The sequence below is a fragment of the Sarcophilus harrisii genome, chromosome X (assembly GCF_902635505.1).
Source record: "Sarcophilus harrisii chromosome X, mSarHar1.11, whole genome shotgun sequence".
Classification (NCBI taxonomy): Eukaryota; Metazoa; Chordata; class Mammalia; order Dasyuromorphia; family Dasyuridae; genus Sarcophilus; species Sarcophilus harrisii.
In genome coordinates, this window is record NC_045432.1 from 57,594,375 (window position 1) to 57,620,898 (window position 26,524).

General features: G+C 37.8%; 2 protein-coding genes across 2 annotated transcripts in view; one reads left to right on the forward strand and one right to left on the reverse strand.

Annotated features, from left to right (window-relative positions):
- Positions 1 to 26,286, reverse strand: LOC100915119 (charged multivesicular body protein 1b-2). The gene is made up of 8 exons (XM_031945017.1): positions 26,113 to 26,286; positions 11,760 to 11,857; positions 7,148 to 7,294; positions 5,405 to 5,473; positions 5,203 to 5,310; positions 3,112 to 3,155; positions 2,792 to 2,864; positions 1 to 2,035 (listed from the first exon to the last, which is right to left on the reverse strand). Exons 1-8 carry the CDS (start codon positions 26,126 to 26,128, stop codon positions 1,991 to 1,993), a joined length of 600 nt encoding a protein of 199 aa, XP_031800877.1. The 5' UTR covers positions 26,129 to 26,286; the 3' UTR covers positions 1 to 1,990.
- The window catches only part of TENT5D (terminal nucleotidyltransferase 5D), a 75,179-nt gene continuing 74,379 nt past the window's right edge, over positions 25,725 to 26,524 (forward strand). The window contains exon 1 of the mRNA XM_031945014.1: positions 25,725 to 25,965. The gene's annotated coding sequence lies outside the window, so the exon portion shown is untranslated. The remainder of the gene's footprint in view (positions 25,966 to 26,524) is intronic.

Sequence of the window (26,524 nt, forward strand, 5' to 3'; positions counted from 1 at the left end):
CACAAGTTAACAGATTTTTAATTATAATCTTTTTGTCCAAGTCAAAAGAACAAGTTACTTCAATAGTGGTAAATAAGGAGAGTTTGTACTTCATAGGCATTTCGGTCTGTGATAATTCTCTTCTCTGGCTCCCAAGAATATTTCAATAGAAACAAACACACCAATCACTTTCATACAGAGGGGGGGGGGGGAAGCATCACTCATTTAACAAAATACAGGCTTGTCCACACAGAGACAGAAACACACTGGTCACATACCAAGAAACTTGCATACATAGGGTACAATGCTCCAACAAACAAGCCAGTTATTTCTCATTATATTTACTTCATAAATTTTTCATTCAAACACTTACTCGCAGTGGAAAATACTCTGTATGAATGGTAACACTTGGCTAAGAAAGGTCTGGCAAAAGGTTCTTGTAATTGCACTTTGAATGCCTTCCTGACTAACAACAGGGAGAATTCGTCCTCAATAAAACTTTCTTATTTGGAAAAAAACAAAACAAAAGACGATCATTGCAATTCTTTTATATGGAAATCTTTCATTAGAGGGATAAGCTCTGCCCCTAACACGTATTCATTGAACTTCCATTTATATACCTGCAACAAGGTATCAGTAACTGACTGGTTTTGCCACCATTTTGTGACTATTAAATTAAAACAACAAAAATACCGGTTAAGATTGTACATTACAATAAACTAAACCAGCCATTTTAAGAGGCTGAATGGACACCTGGGCAACCAAATTCAGTGACTAAGTCAATTTCCACTCCTACTCAAAATACCCTCAAACTATATGAACTTCCATTTGACTAGATGAGTGTGTTGCTTGTATGTCCAAACTTAAAATCTCCCGATCCACTTTAGATTCCCAATGAGTAATGAGGTGCAGCTTTAAGACATAATGGACTAATGCATTTAGTTTCAAGGATAGTTGATTTCTTTGTTTTTAAAATTCATGTTTAAAAAAAATAAAAACAAGAGGTTAGTTTTCCCCCAAATAAATCAACAACAGTCCCTGGGAATGTGCATGGTAGGAGTTTCACATAAATTACTATAAAAATATTGGCTAATAAAAATCTGGCAGGCCAATTTCTCAATTTTGTCATTTCATCGAAGAGAGAAATAGGGAAGTCCAAATATGGCTGTGAGTTAACTACCAGATCTTGAAAAGAGCAAATGTGAATGAGTCTTAATATTTCCTGCAAATGAAGTAATATGTCACTTTTTTCCAGGTAATTATAGGTGAAGATAATCTCATGAAGATTTTAGAGCACAAATGCAATACACACACATATACATAGTCAGAATATGATGGGAAAATGCCTATGGTAATATAAGCTTAAAATATGAATACAGACTAAAAACAAGCTAACATGCACACAGTACTGTTCATCCCAAAATGGGGAATGATGTATATATATTGGGCTATGTGAGCAAGTGTGAGAGAGAGAGAGAGAGAGAGAGAGAAAGCGAGTGAGAGAGAGAGAGAGAGATTGAGATTCCCTAGTCCTATTCCATTTCTACTTTTTTTTTTTTTAAACTATCACCTCAGTTCTATAGAGATAAAAAGAACATGGGATTTAAAATGTTTCAACTTAATAATTCTATACAGGAAATAAAGTATTGTGGTACTGTAATTCTGATTCAACATTTCATGAAGATGTTTCAAACAGAATGAGTTAAACTCTAGTTTTAACGTAAGACACTTATAAAAGATAGCCTTCACATTTCAACCCATGCTGTTCAGAGTTACAAAGTCCAGTAAGAGTGTAAGCTCCCTCGAACTTCTTATCATATTTATAATGAACTGTAGGCCCGAAGTTATCTTATTCTACCAAGAGTATTTGAACATTCCATATATATCTACACACACATACATACACACACTTACACACACTCTCTCTCCAGAGACAAATACATACACACAGATATACACACAGGAGGTTTCAGAAGTAAGTGTAGTGAACAGCAGCATCATTTTCTTTGTGTTACACTTGATCACGGAGGCGGGCAAGTCTCTGTGATAGTTCATCCTGGAGAAAGCAAATTTTTAAGTCACTAAGTCTCATGAAGATTCTCATAGGCATAAAATCACATATTCACTGCAAATAATTCATATTTTAAATAATATTTAATCAAACCTGCGTCCAAAATGACTATAATGTATATGTAAGATCAACACTAAGATTTAAACTTTATTCAGTGCTTAGTGCAGTGCCCAGAACATAGTATGTGCTTAATAAATGTTGATCGATTAATAAATGCTTATTGAATGATACTTTCAAATGGAACTGTTATCCTGGGGTCCATGGATCCACAAAGGGTTCCTAGAGAATATTCAAGAGGGAGAAAGGGTCTACAAACTTAAACTGGGAAAAAATTTACATCTTTAATACAAGTAATTTCCTTTTCTTTTGAAATCATATATATCTGGTTTTATGTACTTAAAAACCTTATTCTGAGAAGAGATCCATAGGCTTCAGTCTGCCCAAAGGAACCATGACACCAAAAAAAAGCTAAAAACTCCTGCTTAAGAAAACTTTTATAAGGACTAGAGAACTTGTTAACAGACCAGATAACACAGCTAGTCTATTAGGAACAAATTTAATCTTGATTTCAAATGTACATGCAAATGAAGTGTGGGAGGCCTTTGGAAAGGAGACAAAGGCCTGCTTAACTATCACATGATACCACAATGATGAAAATGAATATACATTGCTACATTTCCTAATGGCCCAAGATACACAGCAAGTTGAATTCAAACAAGCTACAGTCCAATATTTATTTACCTGTTCTGCTGAAGCAACGCTTGTACCAACAGAACCAGTCTGACCCTGTGGGAGTTCCATGTTGAGATCAAGGCTACAATTATTAAAAACAAAAAACAAAAACAAAACCTGGGCTTGTAAGAACATTAAATTATGTCAAACTCTAAAACAAAAAAGATGTCTAAATAATCTCAAATGCAAAAATAAATATTCTACCTTGACTTTTTGCAGTTTACCACTTTCAGCAAAACAGGAGTCATAGAAATATTCTCTGTGGACAGTTTTACCTGACTCTTGATTTAATTTTAATACTGTAAAATGGGGTTCTGTCTTATACTTACCCTGCTTCATCTGCCATTTCTTGAAGGAGCATATCTACTTGGTTCTAGAAGAAAAAAATGTTTTTTCAATAATATTTCTGGCTGTTTCTTTATTCTTTATTCTATCTTTAAGGTGGATTGTCATTTATAATTTTCAAAGCAAACCTTCCACTTAGAAAGCATTGTTTAACTTTTGCCACCAGAGGGAGCCATATCATTTCAGTACATCATTTCCCTTAAGAATAATTTCAGAAATGAAACTATGACTATACAAGCAACCTTGACTACATTTTGGCATCTTATTTTAAATAATAACTTCATGTTTTTTGAGTTATATCTTTTACTATAAAATCAGTTTTTTTCTCAAAAGAGTTTTTGGAACTCTGATGCAACTTGACTACTACAGAAGTTGTACTTTAAAATGAAATTGGTGGGATCCATTTTTATCACCAATTGGTTTAAGCATTCCATTAATTTTTAATATACAGAAGAATAAAATTTTCAAAAGTGTTAAAACATTTATCAAATATAGAACAGGTGTTTTTATTAGTTGAATTAATCATACATTAACCATTTTTGTATTAAATTAAAGACCATTATAATCTTAAGAGTAGAAGAAAAAGGATCTTAGAGAATATCTAGTCCAACATCAATAAATAGGTAAAGAAACTGAGGCCCACCGAAATTAAATCACCTCTCCAGGATCACAAAGGAAGGGGGAGAATTAGGATATAGTTAGAAAACATTTCTAAAAGATAAAATGAATTCACTTTTCTGTCTAGGCAGTTGGACATAATTTAGTCTCTTTAGTGACAGGGGATCCTGTAGAATCTTAGGGTGTTCTTTTTTATAAAATGTCAAGAGCTGGAAGGAACCTGATTCATTAGCTAAGGCTAACCTTCCCTGTCTTTTCAAGATGAGGAAAGAGGGCTGGGGGGAGGAGGGGAGAGGAACATAAGACCATACAGTGAGTTAGAGATGAGACTAGAGCTCTTGACCCTCAATTCAATACCCTGTTCACTACTGAGCTGTGCCATTCTGAAAATGAGTTGTGATTTTATTAAAAGAATGGATCTCACACATAAGGCTGATGGGAATGCTTGTATTTTTATTTAAAAAGGAACCCCCAAACATAAAGCTTGCTTCTTAAGTATTTGCCTCTTTCTGATATAAAGCAGAATGCAGAAAAAAAATAATTCTGACTGAGGATATCAGGTTTTCCTACTCTATTATTTCAGCATAAGTATTTTTAAAAGATAATTTTTATTTAAAAACAAAGAAAAAAATTCTCTATTTGGATATTCTGAATCTCACAACGTTTGATTTGTGGTTCACCTAAAGGCAAGTTGATTTGCAAGATTCTATTTCTTTGATGTAGCTGATTTTTATCCAAACAACTGTTCCAGAAACAATCTGAATTTTTCTGAACCAGAATCAAGCCTGTAATTGACTATACATTCATATCTCAGTTAGTCAGCAGAAAAGCATTTATTAAGTGCCAATTGTAAGTGAGACACTGTGCTAAATGCTGGGGATAAAAAAATTAGGAAAAGACAATTCCTTCCTTCAACGAGTTCACAGTCCAAGTGACAAAACAATATTCCAACAACTAAGCACGATCAAGTTATATCCAAGGCAAAATGGAAATAACCAAGAGAAGAAAGGCACTAAAATCAGGGGGACTGGAAAAGGCTTCTTGTAGAAGTGAGATTTGAGCTGAGCCTTGGTGGAAGCCAGTAGGCCAAGATGATGAAGTGGAACATGCTAGGCATGAGGGACAGTTACAGAAAATGCCTAGAATAGAGTCTTATGTACACCAAAGAAGCCAGCAGCATTGGACTGCAGAATAAGAGAGTAGACAGAGTCAACTGGGAATCCGAGGTTTGAGAAAACTAAAAAGGTGTGTGTGGGAAGAAAACCAGGGTTATAAAAGGTTCTGTGGAGGATAACCCCTCATTTGCTTGCCTGGGTGACTTGGAGAGGAGCGAAGAAGGGAAGGCTTGGGGTCTAGAAAGTAATAGCTAAAAGGGTAATTGTGTTCAAAAAGACAAAATGAGTATCCTTGAAGGTCCAATTTTGGAGCTGACTTCCTAGCATGTTTACCCTGCTTACCTGTGGAGTTGTTAGTGTTGTAGTGCTGCTCATAGTATCTTCCATTTGTTGTGTCTGAACATCTAATGTTTCAAACTGGTGTTCAAATTTGTCCATTAAGGCAGATATCTATAAACAGAGAGAGACAAAAAAGAATTATGACCAAGAGAAAAATACATGAACTAGAAATATAATTAAAATATTAAAGGACTAAATTCTTTACCTTCTCAAGGTTCATGCTTCTCAGTGTAGCATCCATAGACTTAACTACACCTGCCATTGATTTAGTTACCTATTAGGAGAATAAGAAACAAAAGAATTATCCAATTTCTGCAAATATTCTGCTAATGAATTGGGTTACACAGAATTTTACCTCATTTTAAATTGACAGATTGGAGACTTTGCATTTTATCTCAGAAATAAGAGGCAACTATTGAAGATTTTAACATGAGGAAGAGATTTGTCTTGGGAATATGGATTAGAAAAGGGAGACAGACTAAGGAGACCAGTTAAAGAGGCAATACTGCAATAGTCCACGCACTAGTAGTGATAAGAACCTTATTTAGGTTTAGGTCCATCTCACTAGAAAGAAAAAGATGGATTTGAAAGATATTGAACAGTGATGTCAAATTCAAAAAGAAATAGATGTCACTAAATCATTCATAAAAATTCTTGCAGACTGCATATTCAACTAGAAAACCACTTATTAACATTATGTATATTTTTTATTTTGTTAAATACTTCCCAATTACATTTTAATCTGATTTGGTTTCCTAGGGGCTACACAACTAATGCTTCTTCTCAGCATCACATTCTATCTCATTATATGAATTTTTCAAAACCTTTATTACTCAAACCCTGAATATCGCATACCACTACCAGTTGCTTCTCACGCCCCACCTTATTCCTTTTGTCATCAAATTTGTCTGTAGTACATTTTGGTCCCTTATCCCAATGATCCCATGGAATGGTATTTTTGGTTGCCTTGAACACATAATGAAATCATTTTCTTTGCCTTTCCAAGGACAGGCTATGAGCCATCCTCTCATTTAGCTGCAATTTCCTTATCTCTTCTGGCTCCATTTATAGCAAGAATGTCAAGACTGATATGACTCAGTTCCTGCAGTGTTAGTTCAAATGAAATGAAGGTGTTTTGTTGTTGGGGGTTTTTTTTTGGGGGGGGGAGAAGGAGGCGAGAAAGAAGGAGGGGAACAGACCAGGTCTGTAACTTCATCACTGTGGGGAAACTTAAAACTTCATGGGGGCCCTGAGATCTTAAATGGCTTGCCCAATGTTACACAGCCAGTCTGTTAGAGACAAGACTTAAACAGAGGTGTTTCTGCCTCCAAAGCTGGCTCTATTCACTGTGACTTGCTGTTTTCTGCTCCCATCTCAGAGTATTACTATTTCAATACATGATGTCCCAAAAGCTTAAGTGTCTTTTAAGCCTCCTTTTTTTAAGTGACTAAGTACACACACACACACACTTTTCTAACAACCTACATGTCTAATAACCCTATGATTTTTACTACTCTCTGAGAACTCCTTTCTGCCATGTTGTTGCCATCCCTGCACAAGATGTCATTTCCTACTCTTTTTAGGAATTGCCATGGCAAAAGAATTCATCACAGTGGCCAGCTTGCCTCTCTGTACTAGCTAAACTAGTCCTTGCAATCCAGTATATTGCCAGAAATATCAGTGAAATATAAGCAATAACAAATGTGAAATAGTGTTCCAAGAATACCCCTTAATTTCCAATTTTCTTTCTTTCCACTCATTTTGAAGAAGGAAAAATTCAAGATTATAATGATATAATGCTGGATATTCTCAAAGTAATAGACTAGGGTTACAGTGTGAAAATAAAGAAGGCAGCACTAAAAGAAAAATGGGGATTTTTGCATCTCCAAACTAGCATCTATGTTAGGAATTGTACAGAGTGCCATCATTCAGACAGCATGTTTCTTACCTTGCCCATTGTCACAGCTGTCTGAACTCTAGCTGCTACAGCATCTACTCGAGCACTCATTCTCAAGAAATTAATTGCTTGATTTTTCTGTCGGATTGCATTTTCTGCATGTATTCGTGCAACTTCTGTATTGCCCTTCTGAATGGCCTGTTTGAAAATGAAAAAAAAGGTGACCATGGGAAAATTGAGACACATAACAAAACATAGATTAAGAAGAGAGAATGTAACTGTTGTTTGGTCATTTTTCAGAAACGTCCAAGTCTTTGTGATCCCATTTGGAATTTTCTCACCAGTTCATTTTACACAGGGGGAAACTGAGATAAACAGAGCTTAGTAACTTGCTCGGGGACACACAGCTGGTAAGTACCTAGGACTAGCTGACTCCCGGTTTGAAGCTGTATCCACTAACTACTTACTTGTCCATGAAGAGAGAACAATTATCCAAAATTGGTATAGAATCTATATTTTAAAATGAGGTGTTTTTTTTCTTTTTCTTTTTTTTTTTTTTTTTTTTTTTTTTTTTTTAAGATTAGCAACCTCTGACTAATGTTAGAGTGTAAGAGAAAAATAGTATGATGGAGGCAAAGAGCATTGCACTTGAAAGTCAGGAGACTTGGTGTTACATCTCAACATTTTTAGTATGACCAAAGACAGTGTCACCTAATTGTAATGAGTAAGACTTAATTTTCCTTAACCGTAATACAGAAGAAATACTTTTCATACATAGACCTCCACAGGGTTGTTGTGAAGAAAGCATTTTGGGAATACTAAAGCATTTGAGAAATCGTGATCCTAAACTTGCTGTCTTTGTGCTTTAAGCTCCACCTAAAGTGGCCTATATACTTATCTAAAATGACAAAGAAAAAAAGACTTTAAAAATCCCTAACTACCAGGAATGCTCTCACCTCCTCCTGATTGTATCAGTGTGTGCTCAGTCCGCTCTGGATATTAGTGAGTTCCCAAGTGGATGAAGGCCCATGGAAGTAGGGAAGGCTTTAGCAGCAGGAGCTGCTCCAACAGCCTTAGACTCCCTGAGGTTGGAGTCAGGAAGCTGTGGCTCTTATTTCACAATCCTATCAAGGAAGATGGCATGCTGAGAGCAACCAGAGAATCCCGGAAAGAACCAGCAGGAGGTCTTAGATACAGCATGAAGAGACCACAGAATGTTAAATTGCCATTTTGGACAAACCAAGAAAGTAATCACATAATCTCATATTTGTAAGGGACCAAAATATGAGGAAAAGAACAAAGGACACAGAAAATCTAGCTCTGAATCCCACTTCTGATACCTACTACCTACTACCTGGCAAGTTTCCCAAATGTAAAACAAGTGGGCCAAACTTAAGACCCTTTCCAGACTGAAACCTATCAGACTAAGATCTATGCTAATCACAATCTGAACAGGAAGCCCCTCTACAACATACTTGCCAAGGAGTCACCCATTCTCTGCCTGGAAAGACTCCTAGTGAAGAAGCCCCAGGATTTCCAGAGTCCAGTCATTACACTTCAGGATGGTTCCAATAGGAATTTTTTCCTGACATCAGGCCTAAAGTAGCTTTTTTGTGATTTGTACTTGCCCTCTAAAGCCAAACAGAACAAGGCTAATCTCTTTTTCATACGATAGCCTTTCAATTAAGACAACACAGCTGCCATGTTCCCACTAGTTTTCTTCTTCTCCAAACCAAACGCCCCATTTCTACAAATGATCCACATATGACATCATCGCAAGGCTCTTCATCATTCTCCTTATTTATTGTTTGGCCCTCTCCAGTTTATCAACATCATCGTGAAAACGTGTCCAGACTGACCACAACACTCTAGATGTGTTCTGAAGAAAGGGTAATCAGTTTCCTAGTTCTATGCACTATACTTCTCTCAATGCTGCCTCAGATTTCATTAACTTTTTTTAATCTGCCAAATTGATACCTATAGTAGTGAAACATGCTAGAGATAGAGAACAGAATAAATTGGAGATTGAGTAGGAGGAGGTAAGACAACAACAATAAAGCACCCTAGACGTTCACCTAGGTCTCAGAGTGAATAGACTATCCTAGAGGGGAATTCAATTTTATACAAAGACAAGAGACTACACTTCATTATCCTACTGTCACCAGAAGTGGTATAGCATAATAAAAATTGCCTAGTTCTTTTTAATTAAACACCAGTGTAAGCCTTTAGTTTCAACCATTCCATTAAACACACATTCTCTCTCACACACATACTGGTAGGCCTCATTAAAAAGACTTTTACATGTTTGTCCTCTGACATAAGATAAAACCTGTTTCTTGTTTTGTCTGAAAAAAGAAAACCCTAATTCAACAATGAGACATGGAAAATTTGCTTCAAACTCACCATTCTACAGTTTTCCTTTTCTAAATTTAATTCTCCTACCATCATCCTAGTTAAGAGGATAGTCCAACAGAGTCAGAGTGGCTCATCCTCCAACTAAGCTGTGTATAATTTTTTAATATCACCTAAATAAACAACTGAGCACAGCCTAACACTGGGTAAGTCATGGGTACTGCCAAAAGGGTAGTATCTAGTGTACTCATTTTGAAAAGTTACAATGTAATGACTTGTAAAGAACGCCAAGAAAAGCCAAGGCCAGATGGATAAGGTATGTTGTTTTCAAATGTAATCAAATGTATTAATTGAGGCATTTAAGAAATGGAGAAGGCCAGGGAGGAATTAGATACTTATATAAAATACTTGCCTATGTCTTTCAAAAGAGGTATTAATCTTAGCATTGACAGAATTTTATAATAGCAAGAGCCCTTCATCAACAGAAGTAGCCAAAGAATATGAATGCTTTTAAAAAAGTCATTTGTTTTTATATCATATTCATGTTCAAATATATACCTCCCCAATTCCTCTGTATGTGGGGGGGGGGAGAAGGAGAGAAGGAGGAAGGGAGGGAGGGAAGAAGGAAGGAAGAAAAAACTAACCAATGTACAATGGCAGTATATGCAATGTTCTATACCTATAGTCATCCCTATCCCCCCACCTCTTTCTAGGAGAGACAGGACATTTTTTCATCTTTTCTTTGGAGCCAAATAGGATCATAGTAATTTCTCAGCATTTCATTTCTTTCTTCTTGTTGCTGTTCTTTCCACTTACCATGATATGGTCCTTGTCATGTATATTATTTTCCTGGCTCTGCTTATCTCACTTTGCATTGGGTTCACAGAAGTCTTCCCATTCTTTATAGTCAGTGTACCTTATGGTACAGTAATAATCTATTCATTCATATACTATAATTTGTTTAGTCATCTCCCAACTGATCAGCATCTACTTAAGTTTCCTGTTTTTGCTGTTTAAAAAAGTGCTGCTACAAAAATTTAAATTTTTCTATTTCTTCCTTTTTCTGATACTCCCTCTTTAGGGTATATACCAACTCATGGGATCTCTTAGTCCAATATAGACTATTTTTAGTCACTTTCTTAGTTTTATATTTCTTTCCAGAATTGCCAAATCATTTTACAATGGCACTAAGAGGTGTACTCATCCATTTATCTCTCCATGGCTCACACCTCAACTACTACCATCTTTTATCCTCTTAGTCAAGCTGTTGGGTGTTCAGTAAAAACTTGAATTTTTAATCCACATTTTTATTATTATGAATACTTTTCTTTCTTTTTTTTTATTTAATAGCCTTTTATTTACAGGTTATATGTATGGGTAATTTTACAGCATTAACAATTGCCAAACCTCTTGTTCCAATTTTTCACCTCTTATCCCCCACCCCCTCCCCCAGATGGCAGGATGACCAGTAGATGTTAAATTATTATGAATACTTTTCAAAAGAAGAATGGAAAATGATTTCAAGAAAACATGCAATACACATCACAAATTTTAAGAGAAATGAAAATTTAACCACCAAAGTTCACCTTGCAATATTGAAACTGGCAGAATCAAACAACAACAACAACAAAAAAACCCCTACAGGAATAATCAATGCTGAAATGTCTAACAAGACAGGCATGCTGATAATCTGTTGAAGTAGCTTAGTATTCTAAGTGTTTGGTTTTCATTTGGAATCATCAAAGAAAATGGCTAAAAAATACAAATACATTTGTAGGAACATTCTGTAAAATCAAAAAAATGGAAAGAAAGTGGGTGTTCATGACTTTGGGAATAGCTAAAAAAAAAAAAAACAAAAAAACAAAACCAAATTATGGTATAATGTAGCTACAGTACCATAAGAGATAAGGAATATGAAGAATTCAGAAATATGTGGGCAGAGTTCATGAACTGATGATTTAGAACAAGGAAAGCACAACCAAGAAAGAATATATAGTGACTACAAAAACTCAAATCACTTAAAGGGAGCCAAAAGAACTCCCCAAATCGCCACCAACAGTAAAGATTCCAAAGAAGACATGATGTCACATGGGTCCTCCTTCATAGCAGTGGTCAAAATACCACATTCATTGTCACATGTAGTCTCTAGAGTACCTGTTTTTTTCTTACCTGTTTTTCTTTGTTACAATCTAGATGGAGGGAAGGAGGTAGGGAGGGAGATAACTGATGAAAAGAAGAAAACGTCAATAAAATATCCACTGTGTCATAATTCAAGTGAGCTATATGTGAAAAGTTTAAAAATCACACTCACCTTTTTAATCTTGGTCTTTTCAGCTTTCTCCTCTTTATCACATTTTTTGGCATTCCTATTAAGCTCTTTTGCAGCAAATTTCAGGTTAAATAGGTGCTCTAAAACATACACATTAAGGCTTTTAACAAAGGCATTGTTCACACCAGGCTCACCGCACAAAGGAGGAAAATGAGAAAAAAAGGAAATTTCCTGGTCCCTTCCCTGAACTGAATACACATATATTACCAAGTGCAAGCCCAGAGAAATCACTTCAAAGATCTATGGATGTGATGGCGTTGGCATTTAAAATGTACCAATTACATACAGTAGATACACATTAGTGTGGTGTTTAAAACACAGTGCAAAATAAAAAGCAGGGGAAAAAGGTCACATTTCTTGGTTTTAATTCCAGAATAGGAAAGGTTTTGTTTTTGAAAAGAAATAAAGCTTTTTAAAACTATGGACTTTTTTCTTCCTCTTCACACCAAAAGACAGGCCATATACTTTTGATTATCCAAGGAGAAAACAAACTTATCTTTCAGACAAGATTATAAACTTCCTACTGGATATTTTCAATTCAGCTCTCCCCAGGAGTAAACAATGCATTTTTGGAAGATAAATTATTAACTATTTCAAGATAAAAAGACAAGTATGATTACAAAAGTTAGCTCAGTTTGTTAGAGCACAGCTTTCTTGAGATTTTTGGTTAAATGCTCACAATAACTCAGTGGACTTCCACTTAGTAAATCATGATAAAACTTCAGTCAAATTAATATATATCAATAATCCATGGGAATTTGATTGTCTTTTTTAAGATATTTTTATTTTCAAAACATATGCAAAAAATATGCATATGCATAGTTTTTAACATTCACCCTTGCAAAACCTAGTGTTCCAAACTTTTTTCTCTCTCCCTCATCCCTCCTCCTAGACAGCAAGTTCCCATATATGCTAAACATGTGCAATTCTTCTATACCTATTTCCAGGTATATATAGAAATATATAGAAAAAAAATGAGAAATTAAACAAAACACAAGCAAACAACGATAAAAAAGAGAAAATACTATGTTGTGATCCACACTCAGTCCCCAGTCCTCTCTCTAGGTGCAGACGGTTCTATCACAAGACCACTGGAACTGGCCTAATTGATCAAGTCTCTACAAGTCACTCAATTCAACTGACATTTATTAAGCAGCTACCATTGAAGGCACTGCACCGGTTCCTGAGAATTCAAAGTTAAAACAAAAACACAGCGCCAGATGGAATCTTTGAGGGCATCTGGTCTAAGACATACTTAAACAAAAAACTTTCTATGGTATAGGTACACTACCATCCTCAACAACTTTAGAACTTTCACAGTCCTTATGCAAATCTTAAGGACAATGCTACATCCACTTTTGTGCATTTTGTTGTTGTGAGTTGCCCATTCATCTTGGGTCAATTTCCCTAACTAAATTTGAGAATACTAGATCCTATCTTATCTTAGTCCTGAATTCAAGTTTGTAGAGATGTGAGCCTACATTAGTAAAGGGAGTTTTCTCATTCAGGAGCTGCCCATACCAATGAAATCACAGGTCTGGTCCCTAAGTGGTATAGTAGCTAGAGTGCAGGACCTGGAGCCAGAAAGACCCAAGATCAAATTTGGCCTCAGTCACATGCTAGCTGTGGGACCTAGGATATGCCAATTAATCTCTGTCTCAGCTTTCTCATCTGTAAAATGGGGATAGTAGGAGTACTTACCTCCCAAGGTTCTTGTGAGAATCAAATGAGATATTTGCAAAATTTATGCTTAGCACAATACATGACACATAGTAGACACTTAATAGATACCTGTTTCCTTCCTTTCTTCCTACCCCAATCCCTACAATCTAGAGTGAATGTCAGCTTATGCCCAACTTTCCTCACTTCTATCATAAATTCCGAGATGGAATTGTTACTTTTCTTCCTTCCCAGCTCAGCAGCAACCTTTGCTAATTATTCTAGTGACCTGAAGAGTGCAAGGCAAGCCAAACCAAACCATCAGCTACTCTTCATTTGGCATAGAGATTGCCCCAGAGGTCTAGATAATTCAACCCATCATCACCATTTCATGCCTTTATGCCAGGTATGTGATTTATTTTCTGAACTCCTCACCTCTCTCTTCTTTCAGTCTAGGCATTCTATATCATATGTGTCGAATTTCAACTGGATGTACCAGAACTAGATGAAAATGTAACTGGGAAATGTTCAACAAAATCAATAAAAATACAATACAACCTAGACATTATTAGTTTGCAGTGTTCCAAGTCAATATGTCTTCATAGGAATCTGTTTCTATATGACACCAGTGCTCTACAGTATATGGTGAATAAGCATATCTAAATGTTCTTCCCTGCAAGTCTCTGAATTTTCTCTCTTGCTTAGGGCTACTATGATTTCCTTCCTTACCATCTTGAGTTCCTCTCGAGTGTGTCCTTCCAGAACAAGATTTGAGGTAGGGGTTCCATTGTATCAAATCTTGGCGACACCCATAAGGTAAATTTTTCTTCTTACTGTTAGGACATCTAGTTCACCTTACAGATGAGGGACCCCAGGAAATAAAGAGTTTAAGGGACTTGTCCAAGGTAGTCAAGAGCAGAGATGAGATGGAAAATAGATCTCTGGACTTTTGGTCAATGCTTTTTTCACTCACTGTTTTGGAAATTTTTTTTTTTTTTTGCTGTGAAAAGTAGACCTTACATTAACACCTTGTCTAACTACCTAAAACATCTGAATCTATATATGAGAACATTAACAAGTGGCATCAAGTTTCCATTTAAATACTTGTAATAAATTTCTTTTAAAATGATCTATCATCATCATTTAACAACTATTGTACAAATATTGTCAATGACCATTTTATACTATAGCCCCAAGCCAACGCCGCATTACAACACAGATGTGACCCCTTGTTCTTAAATGGTATAAGCGGAACTGCTCTCATGCCAGAAGTAACAGAGTGAATGTCTCAAGAGCTAAATCTTGGAATTTTTAAGCCTGTCAATGATTTCAACTGTGATCCATTTCACACATTAGAGAAACAATCAAATCAAAGCCATGATGCATTTCAACCTGTTATGAGATTTTTCTTCTCATTCCATCTTTCCCCACTGATCTTTTTTCTAATTTATTGCCAAGATATACTTAAGAATGGGAATGCCCTCTTTGCTAGGGTAAGAAAGATCTGGAATTCTTTCCTTCTTAAATTCCTCAAGCCTTTCATTCAGTCCCAACATTTGCATAAACCTGCTGAACAGGCATCCAACAACATCCAATTTGGACTTGTCCAATCTTTTATTTTCTATCTTGAAATCCTTCTTTCAAAAGACATTGAGCTATTTGATCTTTTTTTTCCCCAAAAGAACTGAAAGTTGTACATAATTGGAGAAACTAATAGCAAAGCAAATATAATTTTTTTATTGAGTACCTACAAGCAAGGCATTATGTAAGTGGTTCCTTCACTTTGACTATGCCACAATAGGTATTTATATGAAGAAAGCTGATTATTAATTAATAGACTGTTGAAAAGTCAAGGGGGCCTACCTGCACAAAGTGCTCAAAAGTGAAAAGTAAGCCAATTCTTCAGTGTTTGTTTTTCAACAGTAGCCCTAGGATCAGATAATCCATTTATTAGCATAATCAGATTATTGCTAAGGTCCTGCCAGCAGGAGGGGAATCATTTTCTCTTTTGAGTGCTAGGGTTTTAACAAGTATTTTAATACTTTATGCTCTTGAACAGACTTAGGAATTACAGTTTCAAGGATCATAATGAGTTTGGTTTGCAAAGGAATTGACCTTGGTTGGCAGCAAAAACATTCTAACTATTCAAAATACTTTACAGAATATAACAATGATTAGCAAAATATGGTATCATGGGAATATCGATTAAATCAAATGCAGCTGCTCCAGGCAGCCATACTTTTATCACTGGAGTACTTCTTTCTCCTCCTTCATGAAGATAAACAATCCGGGCAATCCCAAAGCCAGAACAAACATCACTTTAAGAAAGAAAAAATGGTCTAGCTGACTCTCACAACTAAAGAAGGGTAATCCTAAATTTACTTAGCCTAGATTTTAAGAATAGGCATCTTGGATAAAAACATTTAGGCAAATAGGAAAATCACGTCCCTTTCCACAAGCACTGGGCCATTTCAAGGGGGAGTAAGCAATACTGAAACACATTACAGTGTAACTCTGAGCTTTCAAGAAAGGGGTTTTCCCCACTAGATTCTCTAGGTCAACTAAAGACAGTTGTTTACTAAAGCAAGTATTTCATTAGCAAAGGAGAGAGACAGTTACACTAAATCATTATGAAGTGTGGTAAAAGCAGCACAATTTTCCTTGAATAGAAAACTAGTCTAAAAGTTAAAAAACTTACAACTAAAACTTCCAAAGTATACAGAATGAAGAACTAGATAAAAGACACAGGGTTGGTTAACTAGCTCCATTTGGTAGCTGTGAATTATTGCTATTTTTAGTAGCTGCAAAGTTTGTTTGTCTTATTTTTTGTTTTTGTTATGACATGGTAAGTACTTCTGTGAAGGAAGCTGATTTCAACAGTGTCAGTCATTAGAGAATCCAACACCGTGTGTGTATATAAAGTACCCAAGTGTAAAAAGCTAGCTTCCAGTCAGATAGGATCCTTTTGTTTCTGTTTGCAGGCATAAGATTGATCTCCAGAAAAACATTAGCATTGTAGCTGTCTGGGCTATGCAGATAACCTTCTATATACAGACTAGTGATGTGTTCCCCCCTCCAAACCCTCTTTGGCTGTAGAGCGAAATTCTATTTATCGAAAGTCATTTTTCTACTGATTCATTGGCTTTCTACTACAGTAACACCTCATTTATCTCTTATCCCCAGGGAATGAGGTCTTCCACAGAAATGAATTTTCCAGATAACTGAAGCATATCCTTTAAAAGTATCATTTTAAAAAGCCATTTAAATCAAAGTCTTTCATGAATATATTACACTTCTCAGATTCCTTAAAACAAGGTGCTCTGAACAAAATCTGACTTTTCCTTGATGACCCTGAGTCCTTATGACCACCATCATTTAATACACTGTGCTGTGCTACAGTAATTTTTTTGTCTCTTCCTGTTAGCTGTCCCCATGCTTGCCTTGGTCACTCCTGATGGCAAAGGAGTCTGAGAAATCAAATAAGTAAGGTTGTTAGAATTGTGTATAAAGTGAAAGTCACTAAGCTCCAAATGTTAGCCTCAGGTATTCTTTGACAATACAAGGGCATTAAGGCACCAGTCTTTTTTTCTACTCTTTCTGATTCTCTGAGCTTACTTTGATCATAGACTAGTAAAGCTAGAAGTTAGGTCAAGATAAGTCAATAAAAGCATTTCCTAAGTGCCAGGCACTGTGCTAAATGCTAGGAATATAAAGGCAAAAAAAAAAGCAATGCCTATTCTCAAAAGCCAGTCTAATGGGAAGACAAAATGTAAAAGACCATGGATAGATTGGTAGTAATCATTGAGGGAGAGCATTAAGGTGAAGAAAGACTTTTGTAGACGATAGAACTTTAGCAGAGATTTGAAGGAAGCTAGGAGGCTGAGACAAAAAGGGAGAGTTCTATGCCTGAAGCGCTCTAATCCAAAGCTCTCATTTATTGATGAGCATCTGAGGACTGCAGAGGGGAATTGCTTGAGGTACTATCTTAAATGAGTATAGTTCTCAGAAGTGTGAACAGCCATTAAAGGGCCTGCTACTGGACCTGACTTAGCTAGCTTTGGCTTTCATAGCTGTTACCTCAATGACCTTCAAAGTTGAGAGTTTCAATGATTGAGAATTTCTGGGCGGCCTCATTCTCAGCCAAATGTTTCTTCTGATAGAGCATACAGAACTGATAAACTGAGTCCCTGGAACTATGCACTCAATTGATAAATATCTACGAAGCATCTATGATGTGCCAGTTACTGTCCTGAGCACAGCTAGATACTAAAGGAGGCCAAAAGACAGTCACTGCCCTCATGGAACTTGCATTCTAACAGGAAAGATAACATGAAAACAAACATATACAAAACAAGCTATATATAAGGTACATAGGAAATAATTAACAGAGGGAAGACACTGGAATTAAGAGGGGTTGGGGAAAGCTTCCTGTAGAACAGAGGTGGGGAACATCTGGCTGTATATAAGGCCTTGGAAATCATTTAGTCTAGCCCTACCAAGGCAACTGAAGTGAATTTTGAGTGAAAGCTAGGTAGGACAAGCTCCCACTGCTTAAGTTTTTGAGTTGATTATTTCGTTTGGTCTGCAAATGATGTAATAAATATCCAAATGGCCCTTGGCAGAAAGAAAGGTTCTCTGCTGAAGAAGATGGGTTTTTAGTTGGGGTTTAACGGTAGTCAGGGAGGTCAACAGTCAGAGAAAAAGAGGAGGGAGAGCATTCCAGACTTAGGGAACAGCCAAAGATAATGCCCAGGGCCAAGAGATGTAGGGTCTTGTTCACTGAACAGCCACAAAGCCAGCATCAGTGTATTGAAGAATATGAGGTAAGGAGTGAGAAGACTGGATAAAGTAGGAGGGGGCTAAGTTATAAAGAGCTTTGTATGACAAAAAGCAATTTGTATTTGCTCCCAGGGGCAATAAGGAGCCACTGGAGTTTACTGAGTAGTGCCATGATATGATGAGACCTGTGCTTTAGGAAAATCACTTAGTGGTTGAATGGAAGATGGACTGGAATGGGGAGAGACTTGCTTTGGTGTGAGGTAATGAGGGCCTTCATCAGTGGGGTGGCAGCGTCAGAGAAGAGAAGAGGGTTGCAAAGGGGAAACTGAGGAGCCATGGCAACAGCTTGGATGGGGGTGGGGTGAGGAGGAAGGGGAACAGGAGAAGAAACAGCAAGGAGTCCAGGATGATTTCCTAGACTGAGTATGAAGAACTGGGAGAATGGTATTGCCTTCTACAGTAATAGCGAAGATATGTGGGGGAAGAATTTAAGGGGTAAGATAATGAATTGTGTTTTGGACATATTGAGTTTAAGATATCTATTTAAGGTGTCTGAAAGGCAGTCAGAGATGAGAGACTGGGGAAGGAGAGACAGATTTGAGAATCATCAGCATAGAGATGGTAATTAATTAATAGGCACTGATGAGATCACCAAGTGAAGTAGAACAATGGAAAAAGAAGGCCCAGAACACAACCCAGAGAGATACCTATACTTAGAGAGCATGACATGGAAGAAGATCCAACAAAGGAGACAGAGAAGTGGTCACAAGGGTAGGACAACCAGGAAAGAGTGAAACCTAGAAAGAGAATATCCAGAACACAGTGGTCAACTGTGTCAAAGATTGCAGAGAGGACTGAAAAAAGAACTCTAGATTGAGCAACTAAGATCATTAGTAACTTTGGAGAATAGTTTTGATAGAATAAGGTGAGGAGTCAAATTGTAAGGATTTAAGAAGAGTGAAAATGGAGGCAACTAATTGTAAAGAAACTTTTTGAGAGTTTTAGCTTTAGGGCAGGAAAATCTAGTATACAGGATTGCCTAGTAGCAGTAAGGGTCCAGTTAAAGTTATGCAACATGAATTTGTAGTGGTCTAGGTCAGAATGGTCTTGGGAAGGCCAAAAACTTGTAATGGCAAGACAGAGATTGCTTCTTTCTCTAAACTGGGGTTGAAATCCTTTAAGGAGAGATGCCCTGCCTTGCTTTGTTGACTGAGGTGAGTACACAGAATTACAGGGGGTGCTCAATAGGGCTATTTCTCTTAACTTCTTATAAGTGCTTTAAATGGATCAGTCATTTGCAGTTAGCCCATTTCTAAAGTGTAGAAAAGTCCTGCTGATCAAGAAGCCTTTTAAGTGGAAGAGTCAACCTGATTTTTGAAGTGGAATTTTGTCATTCTGATTGCCCTGCTAGAAATCTCATTCTCACTTCCCTATTTCTGAATTAGGATGTATATTATCAAGTAAAAAGGAAATTATAGGTAACAAATAAGTTACAAATTATCAATCTATGTGGTCTTCAGTGCCACAAGTAGGCCTAAGAAATGCTGAATGTCACTGATAGGTCAAAGGAAGGGAAGTAGAAGAAAAAGGAATAGGAAATGGAATGAGGTTCAGAAAAAAAATCAATATGATGGGAAATGTTAGAATGCTTCTAACAATTCTCTCAATAAAACTTATACCTACCAATTTCCATATAGGTTGTGCATACATGAGCAGAGAAAAGAGATTTCATGTATACATCTTTATTTTCTTTTTCCTTTCATTTCCTGAATCTGTCTCCCTATGGAGGTGTGGAGACAAGCTAGAAGTTTAAAGAGAGGGAAGGATAAGGAGAGCTGAAGAGTCATTACTGAACAGAAGAACCACTATATCAGATTTAGGTTAACTATTCTCACTTTTCAGACTCAAATTTTAACTTTCATACTGAATTACTGAAAAAATGTTCTGCAAAAGATACTAAATAATGTACTACACACACACACACACACACACTCTCTATTTATATTCCTTACCAATCCACTTAATATTTCTTATATAATCTGAAATTCCACTGGCAAGGCCACGTATTGATATTATTGCCCCAAACTATATTCTATATATCTTTTCCTAAAAGTCTCAGATATTCTGACACTTTCTGGGTAGTATAGCTATATGATTTCAAATGACAAGGTATCATTACAAATGCTGTTATTTTCAGCATACTAGTCAATGTTATCTTAGACTGCAGTAACATTCCCTCTTGGCTCTCTGGATAACTATAAAATGAACCAATGATGCTATTCTAGTTCTTATCAGATATTTCTTCTTCCTTCAACCAATCAACAAATACTTATTAAACATTTCTCCTTTGTCAGGTCTTTCCAACTTGCTGGGCATTTGGTCAATACCCATATTTAGGGCTTAGCATATCCCTTCTTCTATTTTTTCTACTTTTACAAAAGTAGGTATACTGCCTCCTCAGTTGGATTTTAAAAGCTTTTCAGCATCAGCATCAAACTCAAATAGAAAGGGATCCCTAAAAAATCATAAATTTCCAATATTTATGTTGCATTATATTTTCTTTAAATTTTGTTAAACATTTCCCAGTGACATTTTAACTTGCTTTGGTGAAGATCAGCTTAGCTTGACACTTGTTTTACAGCAAGAAGGGTCCTCACTCATACCTCCTCTTCTCTACAACACTTAGCATATAACACATGTTCTCCATATTTGCTGATAAAAATTAGCTCTCTCATGCCCAGAGAGCCAAGGGACTCTGCTCTAGTTACCCTCCTAGATTGCAAACCTAAAGCTGACTAACCTGGAACAACAATATGGTATCAAAGCAGTTTGTACAAGGCCTTTTTTTTCAGCAACACCATATTTGCTCTAGTCTCTTATTACTGTAGAGAACATTCTAGAAAAAAAAAAAAGGTTAAAAAAGCCAGTAAGTACTTTTTTACATACATTTCCTTCCAACTCCTTTCACTAGACATTATACAGAAAGGTTAAAATCCAATTGAAGCAAATATTACAAAAAATAATCCTACTTATCAAAGTTATTTTTATACCACAATGGATCATGCATTTAACACTGCTCTAGATCTGGTTACACATTTTCTAAAAAATTCATTCCTGTACAATGTGTGCTTTCTCTGGTCCGTGTCCCTATAAAATTTATTTGGATGGACTGAGACCAAGTAAGACTGAAATACAAAAATCAGAGACCTTTCTCCCACGTATTTATGTAAACAGTTAGAGGCAGAAAGGCAGTTAAGAGTATTAAGCTGTGACTCAAGAAGACCTAAGTTCAAATTCTACTTCTGATCCTAGCCAGCTACATGATCTTGGATTTGCATTTTGGACTGGAAAACATTAAAAAAATAATAATAGATAAATAACATCTATATAATGATCAATATGTGCCAGGCACTGGTAAGCACTTTACAATTATGACGTCATTTGGCCCTCACATCAATTCTAGAAGTTATTTATTCATTTTACAGATGAAGAAACTGAGGCAAACAGAGATTAAGTGACTTGTCCAGCACCACAAAGCTAACTGTCAGAGGTCAGTTTTGAACTTAGGTCTTCCTGACTCCAGGCCTAGTGCTCTATCCACTTTGCCCCTGAGTTGTCCCTTTTAAAAATCTGAATCTATGTCAACCTACATGAACACAGAGCAAGATGGACTATAAATCTGAATTTTCATTATACATTTTTCAAATGTATATTAAATTTAATAATTAGCAGGTGGCACAGTACAGAGTGCTGGGCCTAAGTCAAGGAGAGCTGAGTTCAAATTCAGCCTCAATAGCTGTAGGACACTGAGCAAGTGATATGTAACTGGTCTCAGTTTCTTGTGTAAAATTTGGAGAATAGCACCTACCTCCCTGGGTTGGAGAGAGGATATAAAAGGGATAATATCTGTAATGGGCTTACAAAACTGCCTGGCACAAAGTAAATGCTATATAAATGTTTGTTATTAAATTGAATGCAATAGTAACAAAACTGCTTGCCTGTCTCCTTTTTTCTTCATGTGTAAAATAGGACAATAACAGCACCTCACAGGGTTGTTGTAAAGATCAAATAAGATATTTGTAAAGGGTTCAGGGCAGTGCCCGACAAATAGCAAAATGCTATAGAAATATTTATTCTCTTCTTCTGCTCTCCTTCTGAACTTGCTTCTACCCTTCTGTATTAAAAAAAAAAATCTGTGATGCTCTTTTCCTTTTCTTCTATTATACCACTATTACAATCTACCAACTCTCTCCAACCCTTCCTAAAAAGCTATCCCTTGCAACTAATAAGTAAAGGAAACAAACCTCATTTTGGCCAGATCTTGATGAACATGTCTTTTTCTGCACTTTTTTAAAGTATTTGATCAAGAGGTAGGAAGCACAATTTATCATCAGTATTCCAAAGTCAAGATTGGTCTCTGCATTGATGATAGTTTCTGAGTCTTATGAAGCTATTTCTTTTATATTATTTTGGTGATTGTCTAAATTCTTCACCTGGTTTTATTCCCTTCTGTATAAATCAATTTGTATAAATCAGTAAGCACTTGATCTTTGGTTGTCTCGGGCAATTATAATACTTAACATTTATATAGCACTTTTTAGAGATATATTTTCTCACTTGATCCTCACAATAATTCTTATTTACAAATGAGGAAAGTAAGGTTCTGAGAGATTAATGATTTGATTAGGGGCACACAGCTCCCATCAGAGGAAAGAACTGCACAGTTCTTGAACTTCAAGTCCAGTTCTTTCTGCACTCCTATACCACCTTTTAGTTAACTCCCAGGGACTTATCTGATAAATCACAGATGGGTTTTGATCTGCTTGACAGAACAAATTCCCCACACTGAGAGTTCCCCACATTGACAAAATCACAGCTCCTTCCTGTCTGATACACAGTATTTATATAGAAGGGCTGAAGAAACATCTTCTAACTCAGAGCAAGAAGAGGGACGCACTGGAGATCTGGTAAGTGGAAATTGTACTAGAGGCCATCATTTCTTTCCCTTCCAATCAGCTAACAATAACAGCTTCAGTAGATGTTAACTTACATGCTTACTAACCCAAAGACAGAGCAATAGGTATTTCTTAATCACTTTTGCCTACTTTTGTGACAATGTCAATGACAAGAGGGTTTGAACAGATAGAGGTGCTTTATGATAACTCACTTTTCCAAAAAGCTTTTCAGAAAAATACTGTGTGGCACTGAATGGGAGCTACCAGGTTGCTGATAGAAATGTTTCTGCTATTTAAATGGGAAAAGATAAGAGAATTCTTCATAGGTCAACTGTTCAACCCAGGTGCAAAATTACCCTTTAACTCTTCTCAAATTCTACCTCTAACTTATTAATCACCTTCATCTCCAAAGCCTCATAAGTTACTAAAATCACCTGCCAAAATCAAAGAAAGCAAGCCAGATTTGGGTAAGGCATGGATTAAGATAGGTGAGTAGCTTATATGTATGAATGTTTTGGACCTAATGGTTTCACAGCATTATTTTCACTTTTTAATTCCTTTTACTGTCGTCAAATTCTACCTCTAACTTATTAATAATCAGCTTCATTCCCAAAGCCCCATGAATTCCTAAAATCACTTGCCAAAACCAAAGACACAAAGCCATGTTTGTGTAAGGAAAGGGACTGAATTAGGTGAGTGGCTTAAATGTATGTTTTGTTTTGGTTTTTTTTGCATCTAATGGGTTCATAGCATTATTTTCATTTTAAAATTCCTTTTAGAGGCAGCCTCTACAAATCTAGTAATGTACTTCAGAATATCAAGATGATTTCTGACCTATACTTTCTGGCCCTATCACAAAGGTTCAATGTCCTGACACATTTGTCTTAGTGGGTAGAGGGACAGTTTTGGAGTCAGGAAGACCTGGGTACAAATCACAGAAAAGGTGCCAATTTCAATGGATTAAGAGACATTTCCAGGAGTTTCAGAGATCTATGAAATCAATGTTCTGGACAAAGAAGCCAACCCCCCAAACTGCCCTAAACAAAATGGCTGTGATAAACGAATCTTGGAAGTACATTTAATCTTACAAGACACATTCTTTGCATGTTGGAAAGGCAGTAGATTATAAATATTACTAAAAAAAAAAATCTTAGTTCAAGTTAACCATTTATGAAAGATAGGTCTGAGTCATGTGTTTTTTCCATACGCACCAATTAAAGGGCTCAGATTCAACAGAAAATAACCCAAGGGAAATAATCATTGCCAGATGGTCTGAATCAAGTCAGACTTTCATCCTATTCACCTTAGACACAAAGGAAAGTTAACAAGCCATTTTATATTCGACTTCTGACAACAGCACTATTAAATTTGAGAGTATTGAGAAACTATACTTTCGGGGGGAAGGGAGGAGGGACCTCCCCCAAAAGGAAACCAAAACAGGTGCCTGGCCTGGGAGCAGCAAAACAATGCTAAAATAATCATCTGCATTAACTAGTGGGGAAAAGCACAGATACTGTCATAGCTTCCCCAAATTGGATGGAAAAGGGATACCAAATATGACCAACCCTTTTCAGTGCCGGAAGAACTTTTAAAAATAAAAGTTGCAGAACTTGAAAGTACACTTTTGGTCAGGGAATGACTTTTCCCTTGCAGTTTCTCACTTAAAGCAAAGGTTTGGTTTGACCTGGGCCAGTGCCTTGAGTTTGACCTGGAACTCCACCTTTCCCGAATGACTACGTTCAGGTCAAAGTCACTAATAATGGGGATAAATGCTGTAGGAAGAATCTAAGAAACTATTTTTCACCACCTACACTAGATGTTGCCTGGTTTCCCTAGAGGGGTAACAAACCAAGCTAGTGTGCTATATCACCAGTTCACCTTGTGAAAATCACTCTAGTTTTAGGGGGGCAAAAAGTCAACTTTTTCCAACTTATTTTCTCGTGCAGTTTAGTTAAGGCCATAGGGTCTCTCTTTGATCAAGTGCCAAGAGGGAGTTGAAACCAAAGTATCCCTTTAAGGAATTATCCCAAAGAACGAAGCGTATTTGGGAAGGGTTGCCAGTGACATACTTGACTTTATTGGCCATGGCCTCAATAGGGACCCGGGAGGAAAGTTCAGAAAAAAACATCTCTTTTGCATCTGCATTTTATTTTATGTTTCTCCCCCCTCCCCCCCGGGGGGGGGGGGGGTGTTCACGGAAGTAGAACCAAAGAATTGTGACCCTCCAAGGAACTCCAAGTCCAAGTTGCTTCATGTATTTTTTTTAAAACAACAACAAACTAAGCTGTTCCCGGGGTCGGCTGCACGCCGTGTATTTGGGGGTGGGGGGGTGGGCGGCTGGGCCGAACACTCTTGGCTTTACTGCCAACCGCAAACAAGGAGGGGGGGGGGGCATGGGAGGAGGTAGGCCAGTTCCCGAGATACCGATCAGCCGGCCCAGCGTTCCCAAAGCACATCCCAGCCCCTAGTCCTTGGAAGTTTCCCACTCTCCTCCCCCCACCCCCCCAATCACTTGATAAACGAGCGGACACGCTGGGGCCAGTTGGACCAGAGCCCGGAGTCGGAGCTTAGGGGGTGAGGGGACTGGGGGGAGGGGGAGAGGCCGGGACTTTTCCTGAGCCGGTCCGTCCTGCGACTCGAAAGCTTCTCAGTTCGAGTTCGCTCTCCGTCCGCCCTTACCTGCCTCCCTAGCTACCTGCGCCGGGGCACAGAGGAAGGCAGAGACGGCGGCTCCCGGAGAAGGCACCCAGCAGGCACCGGCGCCGACCCAGGAGGGGCCGCGGTCACGACTCCTAGTCAGTGTTGTCCTCTCCTCGGGCCCCCTCCCCCCCCACCTCCCGGCAGCCCCGCCCTACCACACCCAGCTCAGCTCCCTAGGCCGCGGCAGCAGAGCCTTCTCGTTCCCCCACCCCCACCCCCGGTCGCTCCAAGGCAAAGGATACTTTCCATGTTCGACATGGTCCTGCCGCTTCTCCCGGGGGTGGGGTGGTGGTGGGTGGCTACGGGGCACCGGAGCTACGCGGGCTGTAGGCTGCAAGTCACCGGAGCTACCGCGCTTCCACTTACGCGGAGCTGACTGCGCCTCCCGTTTGTTTGGGGAACCCACTTCCGGCTTTGCTGCCGCGCGGGGTGGCGGGTGGAGGCGTCAGGCGCCCGAGGGGCGGGGCCCAAGCGCTCCAACCGTTCCAAGCCTTCCAAGCGTCCCAACCGCCAGCTGGGCCGCTCCAGGAGCTACCGATAGGGGCGCTTGGAGAGCCTGCTAGGTAGACACAAAGAGACCAGTAGGGGGCGCCCGCGCGCCTCTCCCTTTCCACAGTGCCTGGCACTCTTGCCTTCCCACCCTCACCCTCTTCT